Source organism: Tauraco erythrolophus, chromosome 6, assembly GCF_009769465.1.
Source record: "Tauraco erythrolophus isolate bTauEry1 chromosome 6, bTauEry1.pri, whole genome shotgun sequence".
NCBI lineage: Eukaryota > Metazoa > Chordata > Aves > Musophagiformes > Musophagidae > Tauraco > Tauraco erythrolophus.
The window spans coordinates 64527312-64554139 of record NC_141470.1 but is presented as its reverse complement, the minus strand read 5'-3'; the positions used below and the strand labels follow the sequence as shown (position 1 = coordinate 64554139).

Below are 26828 nucleotides of genomic sequence, written 5' to 3'. Positions count from 1 at the left end.
GACCTAATTTGGAGGATCTACTACTTGGTTTGCAAGCCATTTAGGAGGTAAAGATGACTGGAGCGTCTCCTCTTACAGCGTTGCTGGTGAAGATTTAACACTTTCCTGCTCAGTTTGCTAGCTGAGAAGTGCGAGGTCAATTGAGATGGTGTTTGATTCAACTCTCCCAGCTACAACAACATTGTCATTACTATCACATATGGCTTGGTTGAGTGGGAACGGCAAAATATGTTGCTAGGACTGAAAACTGCAGTTGGAAAGGTGGAAATCTGGTTTTATTAAGCACATGTACGCGCTTGCTAAAATTACTTCTGCAACTAAAGTCAGAACTCCATTCTCACAACAGTCTCATTCTCTGGTATGCTTCTAAGCATATGAAGACAAGAAACCATAATCATTAAGAAAGACTCATCTTTCCCATAAATAATTCATTTCAAGCCTCCAAGTTTGTGCAGAAAAACACAAAAGCCTTAAAGACTCGTAGTGCAGGGAAACTGAAAGGCTTGTTTATTTTCAATCCTCATTACATCATGGCTAATCTCCAGGACTTTGAGGCTCGAGTACTACATTTTTTATGTTGTTGGCTGACAGCAGATACTAACAACACTTGAGAGCTTCAAGCATCTTGTCCTGTCTGGATGTAGCATTTGATGACAGCAGAGACTTACTTTATTATCTGTGACCAGGTAGAAATAACAGCCTGAAGACTCTTGTTCTCCTCTAGGATTCATGTCCCTTAAAGCCAGATCTCCCACTCTTTTCTCTCAGCAGCACTTAACTCCCCAAAACCAAGGGAGGAAGGGGTAAGAGGAAGGGTGAAGAGGCAGAAACATGAAACCTAAGTCCTCTTTTCCCTACACCACCTTGCATACCAAGGGAGCAGCCCTGTTGTCACAGAGCTGCAGGTGCAAAAGATACCAGTGCTGCAGGTTGTCCTCCCTGCTGGGAATGCAGGAGGGACACCAGGAAAGAGAAGACAGGAGGTAGTGGTGGACTGTAACCAATGCACTTTCTGTCAAGCACTTCTTCTCAGATAAATCCCTACTTGTTTTATATCACAGAGCCTGTAACAACTGAAATCTGTCAATTTTTCACAAAAATATCATATTAACCAGGAGATGGTTTCCCTTGGAACTCGTGCTCCAGTGGTGAATGATCCCCACTGTCAGAAACACACATCTTATTTCTCATTTAAACTTGCCTCACTGTGGCTTCCTACCACTAATTCTGGTTATCGCAATGCAGTACAGCCTCTCACCGCTCGGCAAAAACCAGGTGCACAGAGATATTGTGATGTTTTTGTGAGTAGAAGCTGGGACTTGCTCTTTCATCTGCCTGCACTGGAGAATATAGCAGGCACGGAGAATACAGGAGGCATTACTGAGAGTATGGAGCTGTTTTTGAGGCCCAGGCTACCTGTGCAAGGTAGCTAATGAACAAAATTAAATGGTCTGTTGTAAGGATCTCGCAGTGATATCTGACGAAACATACACTGAAAACTGTGTACATTGAGTGGGATATTGACCGGTGACAAGCATGTGATTCAGTATTTGTTCCAGGGCCATCCATGAATGGATCAATCCTTGTTTTCATAAAATCCTTGTTTATCCTACTAATTACTACTATTAAAGCAAACAGTACCAAGTATGGTCTTGCATATGCATTATTAAGAGCATCAACAACCTAGAGCTGCCAGGCACCTAGGTTTGTTGCAAGGTGCTGCATGCAAACATCTACACTCATCAGATGAGCACTTCTTTGATTAGCCCCCTGTTCTACCTTTGCTATCTCTTAGGGCAGTTACCCTCCATCAGCACTGTTCACACTGCTATCAGCTGCCTACCTGTTTTAGCCATCAGTTGCTGCTAACTCTGTGCTCTTCATTTGGCAGAGCTCTCACTCCTGAGCAGGTTGTTATGATCATGGACATTTTCCTGTGTTGGAGGGACCAGGAGTAAAGGTCCTTTCATGTGCTTTTGGCCCACATCACCTCTGCAGTCCATGGAATATCCAACTGCCCAAAACCACATCCCCTGTTCACTGCTGACATTAGGAATTCATCTGGATTCAAAGGTACGAGATATAATTTAATACGTGCTTTTCCTCCCAAACACTGTAAATCACCTTGGGATTTTTTCTTTACCATTTCAGGAGGAGGTACTATTAATTTTCCTCTACCAAAACCAGCAACACTATGTCAGCAGAGAGTTCGTCTCATAAACTGGATTGGAATTGGACATGCAGTACTCCTGGTGACATAAAAACCGGATTATTCTGGAGAATAATCTGTGGAAATCCTGCTAAATTTCACCCACACAGAGGTGTCAGAGATCCTGAGCTGGGGAGAAGAAGCAATCCACCAGCACCCAGAAGGACAGATTCCTGACGACATCACCACACATAAAGCAGCCACTAAGCTTATCAACTCCAACACAAGAGTTTCACTTAGATCAAAACAGTTCAAATCAAACATCTCATCATTCATTAGTCATGTTCTTTTCTCTTCTTTTCTTGTTGTGAGAAAATGTTTATCTTCCACCCAGAGCTTTTAAAACAGTTTTCATTTAGCAGCCTGTTGTCCCTGCTTGGGAAGTGCAGAAAGCAAGCAGAGAAATATAAATTAATTTTCTATAGATTGGAAACCCTTTTTTCCGGTCAGCTCTGTTACTGAGTCAGCTATCCGTGTGCACTGCCAAAGGAAGTAATGGGAGTTGTCTATACAAAACAGAGGGAGCAGAAATCAACAGGAGAGAAAATTGGGTTTCTCTTGAGCCACTGGCAAAAACAAACCCATCAATGCTGTAAAACGAGACAGGACTCACTGCAGACTTGCAGATTCACTGTACTGTACTGATGATATCTAAGGTGCATGACTGCTTCGCAGCTCTTTTTCCTTGAATTCAAACAGAATCAGCCTTCAGACTGCTTCTCAGCATATCTGTCTGCTTGCAGACACTACTGCATTGATTTCCATCCGGTGCATGTTTTAAAAGTTATCTTCGCCACCTTGGGGATTAACTGCACTTTTTTTTACAGAAGTTTAGATTCTGAAGCACGCTGAAGAAAACAATCATAGCAAAGAAGCACCAAATCTCTTGCAAACTCTCCCCTGATCATTGGGCTTTCAAAGATCTACCAGCAGCTGTTAATGTAACGTTATGGATGTTTAGCAGGACTTCCTGTAGCTAATGAACATAGCTCTTTCAGAGAGAAGACAAAGTGCAATGCTGTCCCAGGAAATAAAAACGATGTAACATTCAGTCAGGAATGCACTTGCTACATGGCCCGGAATGGTGAATTGATCTCACGCTTAAGTAACAAAGATCTCATCTGTAGTCCCCATGCACTGCAGGCAGCGGCACAGCCTCAGAATGACCACGATGATCCCACTCCCAAAAGGAACTGATTAGGAGGGATGTTCCAGGAGCTATTTGATACAGGCAGCACAATCCAGAATGACATTTACGGAGAACAAAAAAAACCCACAATACTGTAATCTTAAATATTTTTATGTCTAAGAATGCCAACAGCATCATCTAACTGACAGTGAAAAAAAGCGGTCCTATAAATATGGCATTCCTGGATTTTGAAGTAGGCATAGTGGATGGACAGTGGCTTTGGTGCGAGCATGGCACATAAGAGGAAAAGGTTCAGTTTGTTTTCCATGGCTTTCCTCTTGATTTTAACAGGAATTATACATGTAGGTCCATTTAAAATCCTGCCGCTCATTTCTCTATGCCTTGATGCACACAGAATGTATCCTGGGATATCATAGAATCATAGAATGGTTTGGGTTGGAAGGAACCTCAAAGATCACCTAGTTCCAACCCCCCTGCCATTGGCAGGGAAACCCTCCACTACACCAGGTTGCTCAACGCCTCATCCAACCTGGCCTTGAACACCTCCACAGATGGGGCATCCATAACTTCTCTGGGTAACCTGTTCCAGTGCCTCACCATCCTCGGAGTGAAGAATTTATTCCTTAGATCTAATCTAAACCTCTCCTCTTTCAGTTTAAAGCCATTGCTCCTTGTCCTATCACTACATACCCTTGTAAAAAGTCCCCTCTCCAGCTTTCCTGTAGGCCCCCTTATGCGAAGCAAAATGTAAAGTTGTGAGGCGAGCCGGTACTGCTGGAAACGAGGAGGATGTAAGTAACACAGGCAACTTGTAAGAAAGGCTTTCGGCAACTTTTGCCAAATATCCAACTTGTGGCAACAGTGCAAGCAAGGGAGTGAAAATGTACCTGGAGTTTTGCTTCGCCAATACCACAGAATAAACCTGAGTTACACTGAGTGTCGCCCAATCCAGTTGTCAAACATTGCTGCTGCAATACAAAGACAAATGTTTATTGGCTTAACTTTGAAACTGCAGTAAATGCTCTTCTATTCAATTAGATAAACAAATACAGTACTGAGTATATAATAGGGTCCTTTCAAGTAAATTATGCTTCCTAACTCATGTGTAAAAGAAAAATTACTTTTAATGTTTATATTCTTGTAAAATAAGAAACCATTAAGGCTCTCCTTAAGTTATATTCCAAATATTACAAAAATAAAGAAAAAAGGTTTAAATGACGTCCCTTTTATGACCACATGAGCAAAGCAAAGAAGTACAGCCAGACTGACATTCCAGCTTTTCCTCTCACTATTACGAGAGAGAGGGAGAAAAAAATTCTCCGTTCTGTTCTCATTTACAGTAGCACAAATCCCCAGGAACTGCACTGACTTCAGTTGGTTATTTTCGATTTATGGCAGACTGAAAGAGATTAGAATTTGGTCACACATGAATGAAGAACAGAACATCCACATTCTCTCTAAATATATTTTCCTTGCTTACGTGCACAAAACAGCAATGCTGTCCTTAGCAATGGTATATTATGGGCTATTGGTTTACTGTATTGCCTAGAGATATTTAACAGGTACCAAGCGGGATGCCTTGGTGAAGAAAGTACTTAGTTACCTTCTCCAGCAAAGGCATCCACATCTAAGTCCAGAAAGAACTGCATTCTCTACAGGATCAGGGCATTAGGCAAAAGGCTAAAATGCATACATTCAGCATTATGCATCCAGTGATGAGAACCACCTGTTTGTGCGTCTGTTCTATTGTTTCTGCCAAAGATTGGCTCTAAGTCATGACAGTCTCTCCTGCAGATATATTAGCATACTGGATTGTATATCTTTAAAATACCAAGTAGAAAACTGTAGTAGGTATGGTAGAGTTCTACTGTTCAAACAATAATAATTCTTGATCTTGATGAAGGAGGGTATTTTCTTCATATAGTCTGCTTAGTTAGGAGAATCTCAGATCTAGTCTCAGCAAAGAAGCAACGCAGTGAGCAGCTCCCTATTGGTTTAAAAGCAATGATCCCCCTTACACAGCATGAACCAGCTTCAGATCCTTATGCCCCATGCCTTGTTCGCCTTGTTCAGTGGAGGTGGAACATCCTTATGCACAAGCAGGTGGCCAAACACACAGTGTCTTTCCTTTGGTCTTGACACCTATCAACATTAAATACATCTGCCTCTTCCATTCTGCAGGCTTTCTAAGAAAGTGGCTGCAGGCAAGGAAGAGGCATTAAGAGAGGGAGTATTGCAAAAGTAAAGTGAAAACAGGCTGCTCCAGGAGATCGACAGAGATTAGGGTTGGATACCCCTGGGCTCAGTTTTACTGTGAGCGTACTAATGCCCAAATCTCCAATTGAAATGCTCTGGAAATCTTCTCTGCAGTCTCCAAGAACACAGTACAAAATAATAAATCCAGCAAGATGGTTCACAAGTAGGAAAGGAGGGCAAGGGTTGATTTTTGTGGTTTGGTTTTGTTTGGTTTTTTCCTGAACTATAACCAAAGAATGGAAAATATCTAAATATGCAGAACATTTATTAAAAAAAAAAAAAAAAACAAAAACAAACAACCCACCAACATTGTCAAGGTTTCAAAGTCAAGCACTCAAAAGTTAGGAAATGTCAATGTCAACAGTTTTGAGAGTCCAATGTAAGACGCCTAGGATTCTATTTTTCAGAACCTTGATTCTTATGGACACCCAATCTCTTCAAGATCCAATCTTTAAATTTCCAGAGAGCTCTCAACAACAGATCAGCTCAATTACTTGCAAGTTACTTGCTAAGTCACCTCAACTCAATCAGTTCGACCCTTATATTGCTTCCTGACTTCAACTCTCCCATACTGAAATCCTGTTGCCTCGTATCTCCAGCTCACGCCCCGCACTGCTGTAGCACTCCCAGGCTCCGTTCTCCATGCTGTCCTTCAGTCACTCACGTTCTTTGGTGAAAGTTACTCCCCCTTGAATTAGGTCATGGAGAGCTCACCCTGTTCTTCCTCAGAGCTCTCCTCCAACTCACTTCTAACTATAAGAATCTCACAAAAGCATTTAGGCTGTTTTGTTCTGTGTTTTGATATTGATGAGCACAATACATATGAGCAACACAAATAAATATGAAAATAATACAGTATGCCTAATGAAGAAGAGGCAGGAAAATGGCCAGTTGTGTGTCCCTATCCTTCTATCTTATAAACCACAAATACAGGTATTTATATTTAAACATGTGAAAATAGAAGTCAGATAACTGCTCCCTACATCTGCTGGAAAAAAAACACCCTGACTATTTTTTTTCCTTTGGAATGTGTCAATTTACCGAACAGAAACATTTCATACAGACAAGTATTCAATTAAATTCCTTTGGAAAACAGGCAAGCTTCCACCGGAGCTATGCCAGCCCCAGCTTCTGAGCAGCCCAGCTGGTAGTCTCCTGAGGACTAGGGCTTCCAGCTCCCACAGCTTCAACAAATCTTCCTAGGCAAACTGCCTGAAAATTAAGGACCCTTGGGCTTGAAATGCCATCAGTCCAGGCAGGCTACCAGGCATGGCACAGGGTCATGGTGGTTGGAGAGCTCAGAGATACCAGGGTCATGGCTACAGCCATGGCCAACATTCAAGAATCCAACAACTCCAGCTCCAGTTGTTTTTACAGACAATTTCAAACTATTGGAACATCAAGGTTCCCTGAGGAATTGAAATATTTTTCTCCTTCCAGCTCTATTGCATATATATGGGGCAAACAAAAGCAAATTCTTCTTATTCCTTTACTCTTCTTCAGCTGTTCCTTATTACTATATGTTAGTCTTGTTTGTTCCTTTGTATAAATTAGTTTGCAGCTCTTTTGGGAAAGACACCACCAACAAGGTGTTATCATTTTCTTTTTTCACCTCATTAGAGAGAAGCTTATTGAAAAATCAAAGTCTTCCCTCTAATCGTTTTCACTCTGCTAGCTCTAGGCAACATTTGTTGAATAGTAATTAAAATAATTTAAAAGTATCTAAATTTTGCATGCATATTGTTTCTTACTTTTTCACAGACTATGTGTTTGTTCTTCCCCCAGCTGAAAAGCCAGAAATCAGAATTTACTTCCCATGTTCTCACCTCCCTCTCTCTACTTTATACCATATTGCAACTTGTCATTTTATATTATGAATATCTTATGAACTGTCTATTTGACATATTAGTTACATATTTATGTGGAAGAGCTTTTCCTTCACTATTTTTAGAGAGATCAATTTCACATGTCATGATATCCATATTTATATTGAATATATTTCAATTATTTTTTTCATACCATATTTGGTACAAGGATTTTAATGATGGTATGCACTGAAAAAAATATCAGCCCTTCATTTAACAAGGCAGATGGATAAATTTCAGTCCTTCTGGGAAATCACATTATTCTACTAGACACAGGTGAGGTTTCCACTACAGCCACGAAGACAGTACTTGACTTTGCAAAGTAAAGACTGAGATGGTCACTTTGCATTAACACAGATATACTTTGGTTTTCTGAAAACAAGGAGGAGCTAATGAAAACATCTAAGGGAAACAAACTGAAATATTCCTCTAACTTGCTCTAGTGCACATTAGCAATATACACCATTCCTGTTTTGATCATGCTGTCAGTCCTTATGAACCAAATTCTGCAAACCCATACATGAATAATTACTCTGAGTTCTTCGGACTGAGGCTATTCATGTGATTAAAGCAGCTCTGAATCAACTGATGGTGAATAAAATTGTTAAAACATAATGTTATGTATTGCAGTGCAGATCTCTAATTCTGTATTTCATCATAGAAATTTTTTTTTTTTTTTTAAAGTTGTGTCTCAGAAATGCTACTACTAAATAAAACAAATTTCTCTAGGGCTCTATTTACAATGCCAGAAGAATTGCATAAGCACGATTCCTGACTTTCATGAATGTAACCAGAGTGGTTACACCCCAGAACTGAATAATAATTAAAAGCTAGATATTGGCAGCTTCAGGCTGGCTTTTCCGCAGGAGCCTAAGGGGTAAACTTTAGAAAGCAAACTTCACAACAGCCACTTCATTATGGATAGAACCTGCATCTGAAAGGCACTCAAAACTAACATCTCTGTGGCAATGCAAGGATGGCCCACATGAAGAGGACAAGCTTTCATACTGCCAACCACAAGGATTCCTAACTAAGACTACAAAATACACTGGATTTTGGACATTTTCATCCATTTATCTCACTAAGCCTTTACAGCAAAGGTGTCTGACTGTCTGATACCCTATGTGACCTTAACAAAAACTGCACATGGCCCAGGGAGCTGAGGAGGAGCAGGAGAAAGTGCTGGGAGCAGTTTCTAGGCAAAAGACAATGGTTCTGCAGATATCCCAGCTGTCTGCTGCTGGATGGGGCTGAACTGGTCATGCAGCTGGATCCTGGGTCAGCCAGCACCCCTTGGCTTCAGCAGCCTCTGTGGGCTTTCTTCTGCCCAGCATTGGGGATTCAGGTTATCTGTCACCCCAACATCAAAGCCTTTCTGCTTTATATGTGGCATTAGCTTGGCACAGGACCTGTGCTTAACAGCTCACAAACCATAGGTTTTTGCCTGAGTTTACATTTCCCAACTTTTTCTTCTGCAACCATGAGGGTTAGAAATCGTTTTTCTAAAAATGAAAGCTGAGAATTGCAAGATGGCGCGCCTTTAGCTGCTGAGGCTTTCATACTCACAGTATCTTAGTAACCACACTACTCACAAATATCAAAAGAAATACAAGTAATGATACTCTGCAATATATTAAGGAGATCAGAAAGGCTCAGGACTTGATGATTTTTGCTCATGAGCAAGGGCACGTCAAAGAGCAAAGCGAGCCTGGTAAGGACTGACTGAATTTAAAAGCACACGCGTAAACGCGCGCACACACACACACACAAATCACTACGGAAAACACGCTGCCAAACCGTGCATGAATGAACCCAGCAGCTCAGGCACTTTGCTAAGCTCCAGCAGGAAGAGGGAAGTACTACTAGGGACATTCCTGGGTGTCCACCCACGGTCAACAGTGGGGCTGTTGCCTGAGCAGACGGGCCAGGGCAGGTGGCAAAGGACTGTCCCGACTCCCTGCACACTGACACCGGTGCAGGGAGGTGGCTGGCTCCGGGAGCTGCCACGAGCAGGAGAAGGGCAGTAGCACCAGGTTTGCACGGGAAACAGTCCCTGTTGCGTCCCAAAGCAAACAGCAATAAAGCAAACTGCTAATGAGGATGCAATCTGACCCTCTGACACGTGCATGCCCAAGGACGGCGTGTCTGCCTGTGTTTAAGGGGAAGGGAAGGACCGTGTCGGCGGAAACTTCAAGCTCAAGGGGATTTCTTTAAAAGAACAACAACAAAAAAATTGTTTGGGTATTTTGCTGGTAATAAAAGTTACTCAAAAAGTAATAGAGAGCAAACACTGCTTTGATGGAAAGAGAAGTCTGTTAAACAAAGAGCCTCACCCTGTGGAAGGAATTATTTTTTAATGCTAATATTAACATTTTATATTTTTTGTGAGAAATCCCAACGAATCTTCCCTGGACTCTTCAGCTCCAGACAGGACACTTCTCTTTTTTCCTCTCTGCCTGTTGACCTACTCTGCTAATCTTTCTTTCCAGCAAAGAAACAAACTTTGAGTCATGTTTTTGCTTTTCTTTATTAGGTTGTTTATCACACTGTTATACAAACTGTTCTCAGACCTGCTAAAGCCTGCACATGCAAAACATCTAGATTTTAGTATTTTACAACAGGAGACCAGCAGCTCCAGGAACCTAAAGAAACTACGAGGAAACCACTCATGACAACATTCACAACCTTATATGTGTTGTTTTAAAAGGCAAGAAGACAACATATAATACAGAAGCCACTTCTAAGGAAGATCAGGGAATGTATTCAACATAGTGAAAGGCAACCTGCCATTCTGACACCTTCTTAATTTTCTGAGAGTCAAATTAACGATAACGCTTAGCAAGGAAGATGTGATGTCACGAGGCAGTAAGGTTATTGAAGCATATCATCGGCAGCTATTTCAATTAGGAGCGTAATGATAAACATGGATAGTGCTCTGCAAAGAAACTGTGATGGCAGAGTAATCCAGGCTGTAAGAAATTTGGGAACTGATGATGTAGGGACAGTATCACAGAAACACAAATGATACTGTACAGAATAGTGCTAATTGAAACCAAAAGATTTTGCAAGCAGTTAAACATGGGCTTAAATGTCAGTATCAGAAGCTCCCTGAAGCTAATAGACATGAACACAGCACCTGAACACCTTGGAATTATCAACGCCTACTTTCACACGTTTCTGGAGGAACACCACCACTAGTACTTCTGCTTTGAAAAAGGAGCAGCCACACAGGGATGTTGAGTAACACACGACAGAGTAGTTCAGAGCTCTGCAAGCTGATCGTTATCTGAGGTTATAAATCCATATGGGGCAGCACTCTGTCTGAGCAAACATGCCTGGTCTCTCAATGTCCTTTGGAATCAAGTTACTCCAGCAAAAGTCATGAGTGCACGGTGGACACATCTGCCCTGGTGGGACTTTTATGTGTGAACAGAGCTCTCCTGACCTCTGAGCCGAGCTGCTAAGTGGCATCTCCACGTTGTATCCTCTTGTACTTCTTGCTGTGAAGCCAGTGCCTTTAGAGCCATGTCAGAGTCACTGCGCCAGTCAGCACAGGCAAGCTGCAAAAACGGTGCAAGGGAACAGGAAAGCAAGAGTGCATCGCACAGACTCCAAACTAACTTATTTCTTCGTATTGTTCATTGGAGTAAGTGGGAGCTGAGAGGCATTTCCTTACCAGGAGCGCTCCTGGACTAGCAAAGGCAAAGCCACTTGCTGCACTAGGTATCGAGGCCTTAACGAAGAATCATAATGAAATTCAGGTCCAGCTGTTCAACACTACTGCCACTATGCAGGACATATTTTTCCTACTTATTTTCTCACTCAGGTTTCACTTGTAAAACGGTAACACTAAGGCAGCTCCTCAATCTCAGCCTGTTAAATCCTTAGTTCAGCTAGCATATTCACAAAGAACATCTTCCAACAAAGAAGTCTACAACTTTCAATTGCAATTTTAACACTAGAGCACCTTGAAATATTTTTCTGCAACACTGCGCTCAACTGTTCCAGGTACATTAGTGGGATCGGGTCTGTGACACATTACAACCCCAAAAGCTTCCCACCTAAGCCGAAGAATGGAATAAGCAATCCATCACACACTATGACATGTTCCCCCAAACACACACACACTCAAAACCTTAAAGTAGTGTCAGAATGTTTATCGAAAAGGGCAATCTAACTGGCTGAATCGACCTGGGTACCTGGTAACTTTTAACATAAGCAAACAGAGATACTGTAAACTTGCTGCGCATGGAAACTGTGTTTATACTTAAATTGGACTTCGGGAGGACTGAAACAATTTAATAGAAAAATACAGCTTAGGTTCCCAGGAGCTCTGAACGACCTCAAGATCGTTCTGAAAAAAACAGAAATATAGGGGCATATCCAATGATGCAAATAGAGTTACACAAATATTTTCAAAGTCAGCTAATAAAATACATTTAGTTTTCTGTTATGATAGCTTTGCAAATATACTTTAAAAAAAACACTTTTCTGTCCCACTAAGCATTTTTTTTGTCACTTGCGTTATCAGAACTGATGGTAAGCGTTCTGCAACGTAAGTGCTGCCTCATTTACTTCTTAGTGAGTTTTGTAAATGCTGGATCTGTTCTTTTGAGCTATACTGTTAAGAGTGTTCCTACCACATGACAAGACAATAAACTTCCTTAGCGATGCAGTGGAAGTAGATTACAAGAGAAAAAAAAGAAAACAGATGGAAGAAAGTTCAGATTATTTTCAGTGTGGTGGAAATATTGACAACTTTTATTTTGATTTATACAGCAACTAAAATAGCTGTATGGAACATCTGCATGGAAAGTGAACACAAATCAGAGGGATAATGACCATGACAAATTGTGAATTTGAAATACTCAATTTGTGTATTAGAAATATTAAAACATCAAGGGGAATCTAACCTAATGTTGCATAACGACGACGAAACTCCTACGAAAATTAGGAAATCGTTAAACAACATGTTGTGATTTATCTTAAAAAATGAAGTAAAACGGGGAGAGGGTAATTATTTTGTAACTGTCGCTGAATACAGCCCTGTGAGTCTAATGAACCTGCGTTTGTTCCTCTGCCACCGGCAGGGTGTGTGGCCAGGACGGGAAGGTGGCCCCGACGGGGAAGTTTGAGAAGCAGCGAACGCCGCGTTGCAGTTCCAATGGACCCGCAGTCGCACCTGCCTTTTCCACGCCACTCACGCGACTCCCATTTTGACACGAGAACACCACGCAGGCGAACATAGGGAGCTTGTGCTTTCAACAGCAAGGTCCTCATCCTGCCAAACGTGACACACGTCCAGGATCGGGACGAGGCGTGGCGGAATTCCGCACTCGGCTGTTTTTGCGGAGTGCAGGTGACGAGGCCCCTCTGTGCGGCTGCCGCGACCCCGTCTTGAGGGTGACGGGCAGCGCGCCGGCCCTGCTCAGGGGGAAGCGGGCACGAAGGCGCCGCAGCTCCGTCCTGTCCCCGCAGGGAGCTGCGGGGCTCCGCACCGCATCGGCGGCCCGTACCCGCGCCGCAGACAGCGCGCACCGGGGCCGCGCCGCGCTCTCCGCCCGGCGGGACTCGGCCCTGCCCGCCGCCCTCGGCCAGCGGCTGCGCGCGCCTCTCCCCTTCCTCCTCCTCCTCCTCCTCCTCCTCCACCCGCTGGCGGCCGCTGCCCCCCGGCAGGGATGGAGGCCATCGAGGAGCTGGCGCTCAAACCCTGCACCTCCTCCCTCTACCTACGGCCTTTCCGCCTCTGTTACCGGCAGGTGAGTGGCGCCGGCAGCTCGCCCCTCGGCGCCCGCCCAGCCCCTTTCCTCACGGCCGGCCCGGCCTGTCCCCCCGCCTCTTCCCTCCGCCGCGTCTGGGCGGCGGGGTCTCTCCCGCCTCGTCACGGCGCGGAGGGGCGGGAGGCCGAAGGAGAAGGGCCGGACGGCCTGCGGGCCCCTGTAGTGTCCTGCCGGCCTCCCCCGCCTCCGCCATTTTGGGACACTGGCGGTGTCGCCGCAGCAGCGCGCGCGCCTCAGTCTCATGGCGCCCTCCCGCCCCGCAGCGCCCGGAACCGCCCCTCAGGCGGCTGCTCTGCTGCTGCCCGCCCGCCGCAGCTCTGCCTGGCCGGCGGGGAAGGTGGGGCTCGAGGTGGTCAGTGAAGGTACTCCGAAAGACCGGTGGTGCCTATGGAGGGTACTGCCTTTGCGTGTGGTACCAACTCCAGCTCCTCCATGGGTGTGCCAAGCCTCCTTGTGCCCGGTACCTCACAGGGGTCTGGGGCTGTCTCCTGAAGCCCGTCCTGTTTTTTTGGTTCACCTTTGAGCGGTCACCTCTTGATTCGGGCCTTGCTTTGGTGCTGGTAGTCTGCGGGTCGAGCCCGTGGCCGGCCAGCCCTCACCACGGCCGGTGTTACCGACATCAACAAGGTACACTGCTTCTCCGCCAGGGCAGCCTCAGCACCCGCATCTGGGAAGCGGGGAAGGAAATCCCTTTCCTTGTCATGTTCATATCAGTGTGAGTCACCTTTTAGAGGATCCCTGAGAACTGGTACCTCCAACAGTGTCAGGAATGCAAGGCGTGAAAGAAAAGTCGCTTCTCACGGCGCAAAGTGCTGCATGTTCCGTGAGCGTTTTGTTGCCAGTGGGGTCATGCGCAACCCCGATCCTTTCTGTAGCTGACCATGCAGCGTTGGCCGGTCCAGGGTGAGCTTTTACCCAGGTACAGGGGTGGAAGTGGAAGTGCAGAAGAATTTGGACAGCCCTAGAAACACACGCTGCGGACCACATCTTCTCTTTCTCCTTTGCTTTGCTTTTAAACACAGCGGTTGAAAAGGCAGGAGGGAATGTGTATGCAGGAGGTGTGTTTAAGTCCTGCAGTGAGATAAGATATTGAAAAGAAAAAGCAAGTGTTCAAATAGCTTTCATTAAAGCAGATGAACTGATTTTTTTTACCTTTTAAAATACATTTTGTACATGATTTTCCTGAAGAAACCTCTCTTCTCATTGGTTGGGATAAGTAAAACATTTTGATTTGTGAACAGCTGAAAGCTTTACACTGAATTAATTATTTCTTTTTAGGTATCAGAAGAAAACCTGAAGAACATTCTTTCATGTTCTGAATTTTTGCTGGCTTAGTTTATAAGTGACAAGTCTTACTTGTTAATTTCATTTTCATTTCTGAATCATGCTCTTATTTACATGAAAAATGTGATTTAATTAAAATGTGCAAAACAGTATTACAAAAATACATTTAATGAATACAAATGCATTAAATGTGATGAGTATGGTAAAGAAGAAGTAAGGATGTGTTTAGTTACGTGCTGTGATTTGACAGAGACCAGCATGGCTACCAAAAGAAGTAGACTTGCCCTTTCTGTGCATCTTGCTACTTCTCCTTGCACAAGTGTTTGTGCAGCAACATAGTGAGCTGGATCAGGGATCTGGTCCAGGTCAGACCTAATCTGGCCAAAAAAAGAGGTTAGTTTTAACCTAAACAAAGTCAGTGATTCAATTCAAATGTTTATGCCAGCAGAGGGGAGGTGGTAATGTGGTGATTAGGGGTGAGTGTTTGGAGGCTGATTGAGGGCAGAGATTGTTTCTCTTGGCCACAGCACTATCTTAAAATGAACTTGAAAATGTAGTTTATGTGGCACCTGTACAGAAGCTGGCTTGGGTCCAGCCTGCTGAGAGCATAAGCTCGATGAGTGCACAACTGTCTGCACCTGACCTGGGAGACAAGCCCTGTGTTTATTAAACACACGTTTTGAGTTTAAGAACTGACTTACTAACCAGAGGAAATGCTAAATATTTTTAGTCATTTGACTAAATGTTTCAAAGTCATTTGGGCCTGCTGAAAGCTCCATTAAATACTTAAACAGTTAGGTATCTTAAATCTAAGGGAGTTAGGTGCATGATCTGCTTAAGAATTTTTGAAAATTCCATCACTCATCTAAAACGGAAAATTATTTCCGAAGTCTAGCTCTTGATCTTAATGGTTTTATACTGACTAGATCTTCCCCTTGTCCAACATTTTTTGCTCACTAGCTGGAAAAAGAAAAGAAACTTTTCTTCTTCTAATTGGTACTTTATCTTGGAGTAAAATTAGTTTCCCCTCTCTGTGAATTCCCTGCACCTGCTTGCTGAACTTAACCCAAATCTAATAAAAAAATCTTTCTGAATAACAGAACAATTTGAATGAGGAAAATTTCAATAATAGCATCTTACACTATGAAAGTTGAAACTAGTTTGGATATTTAGTTTATGTAATATGTGGCATCATGCTGTAACTGGAAGGTTTGAGGCCATCTTACAGGTACTTTTTGTGAAGCTATAACATGTCCCCTATAATTCATTGTACTTCAAAGAAGATTTAATTGGTGCGTATTTTTGTGTTACATAATATTGATGAAGGATAATTTAGGCCTTGAAGACTGAGATTTTTGAAATCTATCTTCAAACAGATGTGTTCCTAAAATAGGCATTGATATGTCAACATAACTTCTCTGTCCAAGGATGTATATAGAATGAGAGTTTTTTATTTTATTAGTTTGGGTTTTTTTTACAACTACTTTTCTGTACAAACAGGTAATTTAAAGAATTTTTACAGAGGTGTGATTTTAAAATTGTTTCTAGGCATTCATGAACACTTATGTTATAGCATTGATTTGTAGAAATTGCACTACTTGTGTGGAGGTAATTTTGATCCCATCACTGTTGCTAAACCAGTTAAGTTTTAAACAGCTAAATACAAATTTAGATATGGGTGATTTATATCACAGTTAACCCTGCAAGTCTGGTTTTATCCATTCAACCCACACCCCACTGAGTTGTAAACCACAGTCACTCTAGCAGGTTTGCAGACCACCAGAAATCTGCAAGACATCGGAAAGGAATCCTGGAGGGGTGTGAAATCTAAACAAAATACTGAGGAAATACTGTTGTAAGACCACACAGATTATGCATCTGAAGAAGATTGTGGTCACACCTGATCAAGATTGGAGCCAGAGACTCAGACGGTCATCTACCTGTTCATCAGAGGCACTAACACATTCAAAATTGTAGGCCCAAAGATTAGATTAGTGTTTTGGCCTGCTGAGTGTTTTCCTTGGGTATCTGGTTGTTCAGATAAGGCGTTGTGGACACTTACAGGAAAAGAGTTGTGTGTTCTTAAAATCAAGTCAGGCGGTTACTACCATGTTAGAAGAACCACAGCAATGTCTTTCTAGGTTTGTGCTTGAGTCCTAATTTCCCCTTGTTCCAAAACCTTTAGTTGTTCTTTGGATTGGACCTGTTACGTTTGGTTATATATAGAAATACTCTTCCAAAAGACCATGAGAAAAAAATGCAGGTTTCTAGCTATTTAACTGTAGTGAGGATTGTCATAATTCTTAGGAGTTCCTCAAGTTACAACAATTTATGCCCACTATGAGTCTGCTCTCCTAATGGAGAGGGTCATGAGATCTTTTCATAATGAACTCTTTTGTCTTTGTCTTTGTCTGCCCACCTGTATTGTTTTAAATAGAGGTGATGAGCACTGCATGTTACTTTTAAAGCTTGAAAGTACGTGTATACCCTTCTGAAAGAATTCTAGGGTTTGAGGTGTGTGGATGGAGGCAATGTGCAGCTTGGTGTTAGGCATTCAAGTTATGGGGAGTAGCCTGGTGCTCCAGACAAACCCCTGTACCTGTGTTATTTTAAAGTCAGATGGCCTGAGGGTGAGAAATGGACAAGGTACATAATGTAGTTGATGAATATCCTCTTCATTTTGTCAGTAGGAATCCTGTTTATGTATTTTTGTTCTGCTTGGTACTGAAAGAAGATAATTCATTTATCTCGTGTATAGGATAGCACCTGGCTAGTTTTAATGTGTACTTGCCCCCAAAGTGCAAATCAATTTGTTGTCAAAGTGGCTTTTTTTTTTTTTCTTAAAAAAACCCATGTATCACCTTCTGAAGAATTGGCTTCTTTATCAGAGCTCCATGGTAAATCTCTTTTCTCTTTTTCCTATTGAAGTTTTTCTGCTTTTCATAAATAATTTATTCAAGAGACCAGAGAGATGGCTAATGAGAGATTAACTCAGTGCCCAAGGGCTAGGGCATTTCCCTGGGATGTGGTAGAGTCAGGCTGCAAGATCTTGCTTCAATTAATATTGCTTCCCACATCACAGGAGAGTGTGCTCACTGCTGGGAAACACATTTGTGTGTAAATCTTCAGCTCTCTTTTGTGTATGTTAGCCAGGCACTGGCCTATGTATTAGACAAAAAAAAATACCAAGTTTAAGAATTCTGCTGAGACTAAGTCATGAAGTAGACTCTGAGTAGTAACAATTGAGTAGAGTTGTTAGGGTTTTGGGCAGCGTTAAGAATCCAAATAGTAATCTGAGTTCAACATAGTCTCCTTCATCAGCACCTGAGCAGGGATTTCAGTGGTTCTGCATGTTGGATTTTGACCCTAACACAGGGCTTTGACAGACACAGCTCTGGTGAATCTCGCTGTAGTAATTTAAGAAGTTGCTGCATGCAATTGTTTGTCCCTGTGCCTGCGGTTATTAGCCTTGGAGAATCAGCAGAAAGGAAAGTAGTTTTGCTCCGGCTCATACTTCGCTGTTACAGTTCAAACCCACCTCCATCAGCCCTTCAAGCTGAATCACTGAGCATTGCAGAGGGCTAAGTTAAGTGCCTTTGCATATTCTTTTTGGTGACCTCTCTGCTAGGGACAGTCTCCTTCCAGGGGAGGGGGAGCATCAGCTGGGGGAAAGCATCTAGCTGGGGGAATAGTATCTTGAGCTGTTGCAGAAACTTTTGCCCAGAGCTCACATATCAAAGCCTTTGTGGATCTAGCCCAGACTCCTGTAGCTTTGTTTTTGAATGTTGTTCTGGCAAGGGAGCTCTTGCCACTGTTTCCTCACATTGTATAAACATATATGTGCATTCTTCCCAGGAACTTTTAGAAGCTTGCTTCTAGACTAATATCAACTGTCAGTAATTTTCCCAGTATGTATGTGAGTGAGTTTGTATTTCGCATCTGTGGAATAGTGAATGGGCATCTGTTTCAATGATGTGGTATAAACCTCAAAAACTCCGTGAGTATGGACTGAACCATACAGTCAGTAGTGGTAAATTGGAACTGTTTGCTCTTTCATGATCTTCACGTTCCTTCTGCACTTCAGAGTAGTCCTGTGCCTGAGCATCACATTTCCTCTACTGATTAATGTTTAGAATTGTTCATTTTGAAGTTAAACATGAGAAAATGCTCCCTTCAATTTCATTTTAATGCATGATGTTTTCATGCAGTGTTAAGGGAATTAAATTATAATCTCTTTGAGTTTTACAGTCATTCTAAAGTAATTTTCAAGATTGTAGATTTTAACACATCATGGACTTTATAATGGGTAGAAAATGTACCTCAGGAGTAGTGGGCAATTCATCAGTGTAGAAGGATTTTCCTATTTCTAATCTTAGATTTGCTACTGCTTTCTTTTGTGAGCATGAGCAGCCCCTCTGTTTCTGTGCCTTACAATTTAACTGTCTTGGGGAGAGATCATGAAGATTAAAACCCTGATTCTAGGTATACATACAGAGAGAAGTGAGGTCTGTATCATTAATGTCATGAAAACTTTGAAGATGAAAAAAAGCAAAGTGATGCAGTGTTAAATAACATTAACAATCTGATTGTACATTCAGAATTTTTTTTTATATGGTAATAGCAACATAAATGTGCCCAGCTGCCTGAAATATTCTCTGGAACTTCCGTGTGCTTTTTTATAAACATAAAACATTATTTTCTATTTTGACAGTTAAAAATGATGCTGTTGAGGGAGTAAACAGATTTTTAAGTTACCTGTTCAAACAAGTAAGTCTTCTGTTGAATCTTCAAAAGGCTCCAGCAGTAGGAAATATGCTACCAAGTAATACATTTATTTGCAGTTCATTTTTTTCAAAGCAGTAGTGTTATAAAAGGAGATGCCATGTTTGCTGCAAAATTTGTCTCATTTTCTTCAGCTTGTCAAGTCTGTTATGTCAGTGTATAGTATTATTAATCTTAAATGCAAACATACCGCTTCTAGCTCAGGAAGTCCCTGAGCTGCAAATTGCAAGAGACCGGGAGTATTTTAACAATATATTCTTCCTTAAGCATCTTGGCTTCTGTCAGAGGTAGGATCCTGGATGAGACAGATTTTTGATCTAACTGATCCGACTGCTGCTGAGTTAACCAGGAATTATGGTTGAAGTGCAGTATAATTTATTTTATATGGATGAAGGAAAAAAAATGTCAAGTTTTTGCAACAACAGCAGTAGAGAGTTAAATACCTTGAGAGAAACAGTGTTCTTTGCAATTTGAGCACAGGTTTAAGAAAAGAAATTAAGGAATCTAGGCATATCTGCTTCTGGCTCTGCCATATACCTTAAATTCAACTCTGGAAATTTGTACGAGTTATTTTTGTATGAGACATTTATGAATTGCTAAAGGGGGAAATTAGAAGAATTAGTTAATAAGAGTAGTAGTTGAAAAGAACACTAGTACTTGGTTTTGTTTCAGTGAATATTATGTTGTATTGATCTTAATTTCTTCATCCAGCGTGCTTTGACAAGCGAATGTAGTTTTGTTTGAAGTAAATACATGAAAGGTAGTTGACAGTGACAAAATTTCACATTTGTGACTGACAGGTCGGTCATGTTATGATTAAACTTAGGACAGCAGATGTCACTTACTGGAAAGAATAAGGCTCTGTCGAGCATCTTTTGTAGCATCCTTGCACAGGGCTGAGGTGTATCTACACTTGCATAAATGAAAATTAAAATCTCATTTAATGTCAGCAGTAGCTAGACTACTTTGGTTACTGTGCAATAGCTGTGAAGTTCAGATTGAGTATTAGGAGGAGGTACGTAAGTTGTAGTTAGCTTAAACCAGTATTTTTCAAGTTCTGATCCACAGCTCACTGAGGGCCATTGGACTACTTGTAGGTTGTCTATATGAGTCAACTAAGAAAAGCAAATAAATTATCAGCAGATTTTAGTGTGCCACCGAGATCTGCAGCTTCACAGGTAGATGTTTCCAGGTCTGCAGACAAAGAGGTTGAAAACCATTGGGTTTGACAAAACCGCTCCAGTAGCCTCATCTGCAAGAGCTTGTCTACACAGGACTTTCCTGATTAACTCCATGTCTCCTTCTACAACAAAGAGTCTGGTTCTGTTTACGTTAAACCATTTTCAAAGTAGGATTGTACTTTGAATTCATACCCTACCTTAATCCACATTAACTTTGCAGCGCATGCCCTAAGGGAGCAGTAAACTAAACTGAATGACGCTGTCCACGCAGGGATTTAATGGAGTTTAACACGTTCATGAGGGTACTTACTTCAGATGCATTTTCTTGATGTCCTGGTATAGACAAGCCCTAAGAATGAAAGTGGTTTAGTGCTAAGTGAATTAACCATGTTATAAAATCCATCACTTAAGATTTTATTATATTTTGTGTGTGTGGAATGCGACTACTGTAGGGTATAAAGTAGGCTTTTTTGACTTGTTTGGTACTGTCTCTTTTGTAGTAATTGCCGTTAGATCTGAGGAAGACAATAGTATTCATGTTCTTCAACAACTAAATGATTTATTTGTTTTTCAGTTTGCATCAAAATACATATGTTTGCTTAAATAGCAGAAACTTCTTTTTCCCAGTACAAAAAAAATCTGTTTTCTGAATCATAGTTTCAGCTGTGATATTGTGTGTATTTGGTATGTTTTAAAGCAGATGAACTCTGTAACATTTTAAGTGTTTATAGTGAGTCTGAATATTATGAAAATTAGCCATTTTCTGTAAATGGGAATATTCTTTAAAATGTCTGGTTTTGATGGTCTATATGGGATGAAATTATACTTTATTATATTCCTGAAAATAGAAGTGTGGTTTAAATTTTACCTCAACTGCTGCCATATTTAAAATCCATTTGTATTTTCAGCTCTAACTCATAAAAAGTCAGCTCCCGTGCTTTGAAAACTCTGGGCAAGTCGATGTTGCATAAATAAGCGTGCTTTTCCCAGCAGGCATATAAAGTTAACTGCCCCTCTGACTTGCATTCAGATTAATAATTTTTAACTAAAACAAGTTAAAGAACTTTGCTTTTGGTGCTGTCCTTCAGACATTGATCAAATCTTGTTAATACAGTAACACTACAGTTTACTGAAGTTTAAACAAAGTAAAGCTCAGTTTTTCTTAGTGGTCAGCTCATGTCATGCTAAAGCCCTGATCACTGATCAAAACAGCATTAATTATTTGTTTCACGTTGCAGTTGCTGTGTCAAAATCCTTTAAATACCTCTTGGAGCTGAGAGAGAATCTTACAGCCTGTGACAGAGCAGCTGGTCTGGACATGGGCTGATGCCCCAGTTGACAGGTTGTTGGATTAGAAAGAATATCAAAGGCAGTGAGTAAGATTAGGGATAAGTGAACATCTGACAGCAGTTTGCAGCAGGGGAGAACAGATGATAAACAATGGGAGCGGGGTGCGTGGGGGGGGTGAGAGGTGAGAAGGCCATGGGAAAAGTGTGGCGGCAATCACTAAAGCTCCAGGTTGCTGAGCCTCATGAATAGAACAGGAAATGGGATTTGCTGGGACAGATGTGCTGAGCGGTGATGAATACATTATAGGGAAATGAGGCTAAACTCCTAAAGGTGAGAGATGTTCTTTCTCTGAAAATAGAAAATATGGGGGGGAGAAAAGTTTACCCTCCTGGAGAAGTAAGCATTAATACTTGAAAACTAATATAGAAGGAAGTAATGCTAATGGTAATTTTAATTAAATGATAATTCCGCAGTAGTATTCATGATGAACTCCAGGTCATGTACTTCTAGTATAATGATCTTTCAGTGCTATTACATCCATTGTATTTCAAGTATTTATTTTAAACCTAAAATTGCACAAATGGTAGTATAGTTTGCACGATGGAACAGCCTGACTGGAGGCTCTGGCTGGATAATGCTCAGATGCATATTCTATATCTGGCAAGCGTTATGTGGAACTCGCATAACGTGTGTTTGATCCTGCCACCGTTAAAGAGAGTTGTACTGAGTGATCTTGTGAGGTGCTTCCAGCCTTACATTTTTTCAATTCTCTAAAGTGGTTGTATGCTTGTAGTAAATTATACCTAACTGTTCCAGTTCCTTAGTATATTGTTTCACAGACTTCTTTGTTTTATATTCTTGATGGATCTTTTCCCAATATTTATGATCTAATTATCGGAGAAAGCCAACAGAAACTTTTTGTGTGTTTACCAATAGGACTGTATGTCAGTTTGCAGACTTAGAATTTCTTCTGTGTTTTCATGTTTGTTTTTTTTTTTAATTTGTAAAGAAAATCTCATTAAGGAAAACAGCTCTCGCATTAATATTTCAATAGTGTATTACTTGAGCAGAAGGAGGAGATGCAGAAAGTAGGATTGTTGACATTGCTCTGAGAAAAGTATCGGTAAGATTTGTTCTCAGATGTCTAGAAGTTTATTCCACAATGTGTTCTCCCAGTTTGTTTTACAAATATGAGCTTGCTAAAATAAAGTAGAAACACAAACCGTGGGAGTCACCAACTGGAAAACATAAAGCTCAATGGCGTAAGGACAAGAGGTGACTTAGCTGTAATGGGTATGCCCACCATCTGTCTCTCCTGACCTCGGATCTCTCGTGTGTGCTGCCCCTGTCCTCAAGCCAAGGAGACATGTATCTGTCCTCCTTTAGCCCCTGTTTGCTCCTAGCCATGTGTACTGCAACTGTAGCTCTAGTTTTTAAAAGAACAAGGAATGGTATCTAGAATCTGGGATGAATAGCTGTGCCCCATAGCTCTGCTTCATGGAAGTAGCTTCCTGCTGCAGAAATGCTGTGTATGGTATTTTGACCACAGCGGCATCACTTGAATACAGCCATTGAAGAGTCTGCAGAGCTCTGGAGTTCCGGAAGTTCCCCAAAATTTGTGATCAACAAGGATTGTACTTCAAGTGGCCATAATAATAAACAAATAAAACGGTGGTGAGCACAGCAGAACAAAGATAAGAAAAGTGTGCTTTACTGATTTCAGTCAGCATAAGTACTATCCTAATAGTTCTGTTTTCCAAAAAACTTTGATTTCTACATTTGCGTGAAACTATAACCAAAGCTACAGGCAGTTCCCATTTTGAAAGAGTGATTGAAGATTATTTATGTTGGCTTGCATAGTGCTTTACTGTATATCCCGAGATTTAAACTGTTACAGGGTCCCTGTCGTTATGAAGGTTTCATAAATACTGCAGTAAAATGTAGAACTGTATATAAATGACTCATAAATTAATCACTAATTAATTGAATGCCAGTTGTATATGACTTTTGAGCAACAGGTACACATCTCAGTACCAGTGCTCTCTTCAGAGTAGATGACAGGATAGAAGGTGTTCCCAAGTTACTTCTTGAATTTTCTGTTATTATTTTTTCCCAACAGGAAGATATGAGGAGATGACCACTGCTGTGGGAATCGGGTTTCAGTTGAGTCTATCAAACTTGAGACGTAAAAGTGGAATGAAGAGAATAGCAAAACCTGCAGCTAGTTTCATCTGTCACTTTGAACTCATTTTTGGGGGGGGGGGGGGGTGGGTGGGGAGAGAGCATGAAAAGCCCTGAAGATCTTTGTGAGGAGGGTCTGTGAGAAAGTCTGAGGAGAAAAACCCAAAGATTGTTACTAAGCCTTGGCTTCTATTAGCCCCCTGCTGCTGTTCTTCATCAAGTTGTTTTAATGGCTTTCAAAGCAAGTGAGTGGAAAATGGTTTCTCTGGAACTTTAAGGAGTCTGAACTGAAAACTGTCATTGCTTTATAAGTAAAACACATCAAAGATTGATGGAAGAATTGCTTGTTAAACACATTGTAGGTTTTAATTAAAAAAATGAGAGATATCATAAAAGAGACATCAGATCATCATAACTACCTAAAGGTGAAAGTTTAATGGCTCGTCATCTGTTCAGGAACCTGTGTTAAGTATCTCTTTGATAGCTTTTGTGACCCTCTGTGTGTGTGCATGTGTGCAAATTTTTGTGTGTTTTTTTTTTTTTTTTTCCCAGAGAAGTTTTTTTTCCTAATGTACAGAGGGAAAAATACACAAGCTTAAAAATGTAGGTGATAGTTACTGTGCTTTTTAATTCTTTTTAGCCTATATTTAGGGATGCTTTCTGGTATTTTTAATTACCTAGTGCTTCAAATTCTTATGTATTTCTGAAATAGTTATTTTTTTGTGTGTTACAGTGTATAAGATGTGTTCTATGCGTTCAGTGTATGCAGAGTGCATTTGTGTATTGTCTAGTAATTCCGTGGACGTTTCTTCTGGAACCTGGTCCTCTCATTTTGCTCTCCTCTCCCCACCTTCTTTTCCCTCCACAGTCCTCCCAGACAGTAAATAGTGTGTATTTTAGAGTTGTGTAGTAGATCTAGTTGAAAAAAAAAATAGTGAAAAAATAAGTGTGCATAGAAAACATTTCCAGTGAGACTTTGAGCTTCATTCTTTTAAGTCAAATGCTTGTTCTGATATGTCATGCTGCATATGATCAAGGTGCATATTTAGTAAGCATATACAAGCAATTCTGTTAAAAGCCTGAAAGAATTCCTCTGCAAGCTGATAAAGCACATCGTGCATTATTCAATATCCTTCTTAAGATTTCAGAAATGTTCAATGTTGTAGTTTCAGTATTAATTCGTGAGTTCTTTCTGGAGTTAAACAGCTACATATATGCATGACTCTGACTCTAGATCTGATTGTTAATGTAGAAAATTGTTTTTCCCAAGAGCCCAATATGTGATGATTGTAGTTACTGGATTTTCTGCACAGGATATGCTTAGAAAAGGTATATATCATCAAAAAGCATAACATCATTGGAGTGATTCTGTCAGATTTTCATGATGTACAAGTTCCTTTAAATTAGGAGTAGGAATATTGAGTATGCAATCATAGAGTCATAGAATGGTTAGAGTTGGAAGGGACCTCAAAGATCATCTAGTTCCAACCCCCCTGCCATGGCCAGGGACACCCTCCACTACACCAGGTTGCCCAAAACCGCATCCAACCTGGCCTTGAACACTTCCAGGGATGGGGCATCCACAACTTCTCTGGGCAACCTGTTCCAGTGCTTCACCACCCTCTGAGTGAAAAATTTCTTCCTTATATCTAATCTAAATCTCCCCTCTTTCAGTTTAAACCCATTGCCCCATGTCCTATCAGCCCTTGTAAAAAGGGTCAATTTTGTAATCAGCAACATAGAATTTGATAGCTTGGTATTATTAAGGATTATTTTCAATGATATTTGTCATTTTAGCTGATGTTTTAGTTAGTCATAATAGTTGTTTGTGCCCTTGGAATGGATGTAGCGTTTTGATTTTCTGCATAAAAAGGTTCTAGACTATAAATGAGTCTGGACTATGAAGGGCCAGACACTAAGATCCTTAGCATGTATGTTTATAAACTTTTGAAATTCCGATTTTGCTAAATGCAGTGATATTTTTGCTCCTCTCATTGTTGAGGGCAGGTCTTCACTTACATTGTTTCTATTTAATCCTAGTTTAGGCAAAGTCTAAAACAATTTGACTAACAGATTTTTTACGTAGAAAATAAGGGGACTGGAGTCACAGCAGTTCAGTGCTTTTTGATCAGAAATTACATGTTCTGACAAACTGAGCTGGAAGTCAAGGTGTGGAAAAAAATAGGCGAAACAGGTAAATTTGTATATTGAATATAACATTGTAAATAATTTAAAAAAATATTTAGCTATGCACTTGTGTAACTCTTGTATATATTCGTACCTTGAACTGTTGAAATGAACTATCACTGTTGGCTTTACCCGGTTTTGCTTTGGCTTTAAGACACATCTTTGTTACTATTCGGTCACTTCAGCTTGTTGAGCTTTTGAAGCAGCAGGATTAGAAGAAAAGTTGGCTATCAAATCTTTTGGTAAATCTGTCTTCGAATTTTGTATGTATGTCTGCACTTAGGACTCCGCTTTCAGCATTGTAACGTTTCTGAGGAAACGCTGGGCACAGGTAGGCAGTTTCTGGCTGACTTTGCAGGCTTGTGTTGCTCATTACTGTGACGATTCATAGCACTTCAGTTTGTGCAGCCTAAAATTTGGTCTGTAGCTTGGTTGATTTGTACCATTCAGATAAGTTAAAGAATAATATGCCATTATTGGCCTCCTTTTCAGTGAAACCAGTCAGTAATCTTCAGTAAAGAAATGACCACTATAGTACTTTACGGGATAGTTCCTCCAAATTTGAAGCCTGATTGTCTCCCTGATTGTTTCTGTAAACCATGCTTTTTTCTTGTCAAAGAGAGATGGTTGACCTGTCAGTCTGGAGAGCCCTGTTTCTTTTTA

At 41.1% G+C, this 26828-nt stretch overlaps 1 protein-coding gene across 1 annotated transcript in view; it reads left to right on the top strand.

The window, feature by feature from the left end:
- The first annotated feature begins 13158 nt into the window (after nt 1–13158).
- Nucleotides 13159–26828, top strand: part of NUDT14 (nudix hydrolase 14) — a 62992-nt gene continuing 49322 nt past the window's right edge. The window contains exon 1 of the mRNA XM_086613914.1: nt 13159–13239. Within this exon, the coding sequence (XP_086470040.1) occupies nt 13159–13239 (81 nt within the window). The remainder of the gene's footprint in view (nt 13240–26828) is intronic.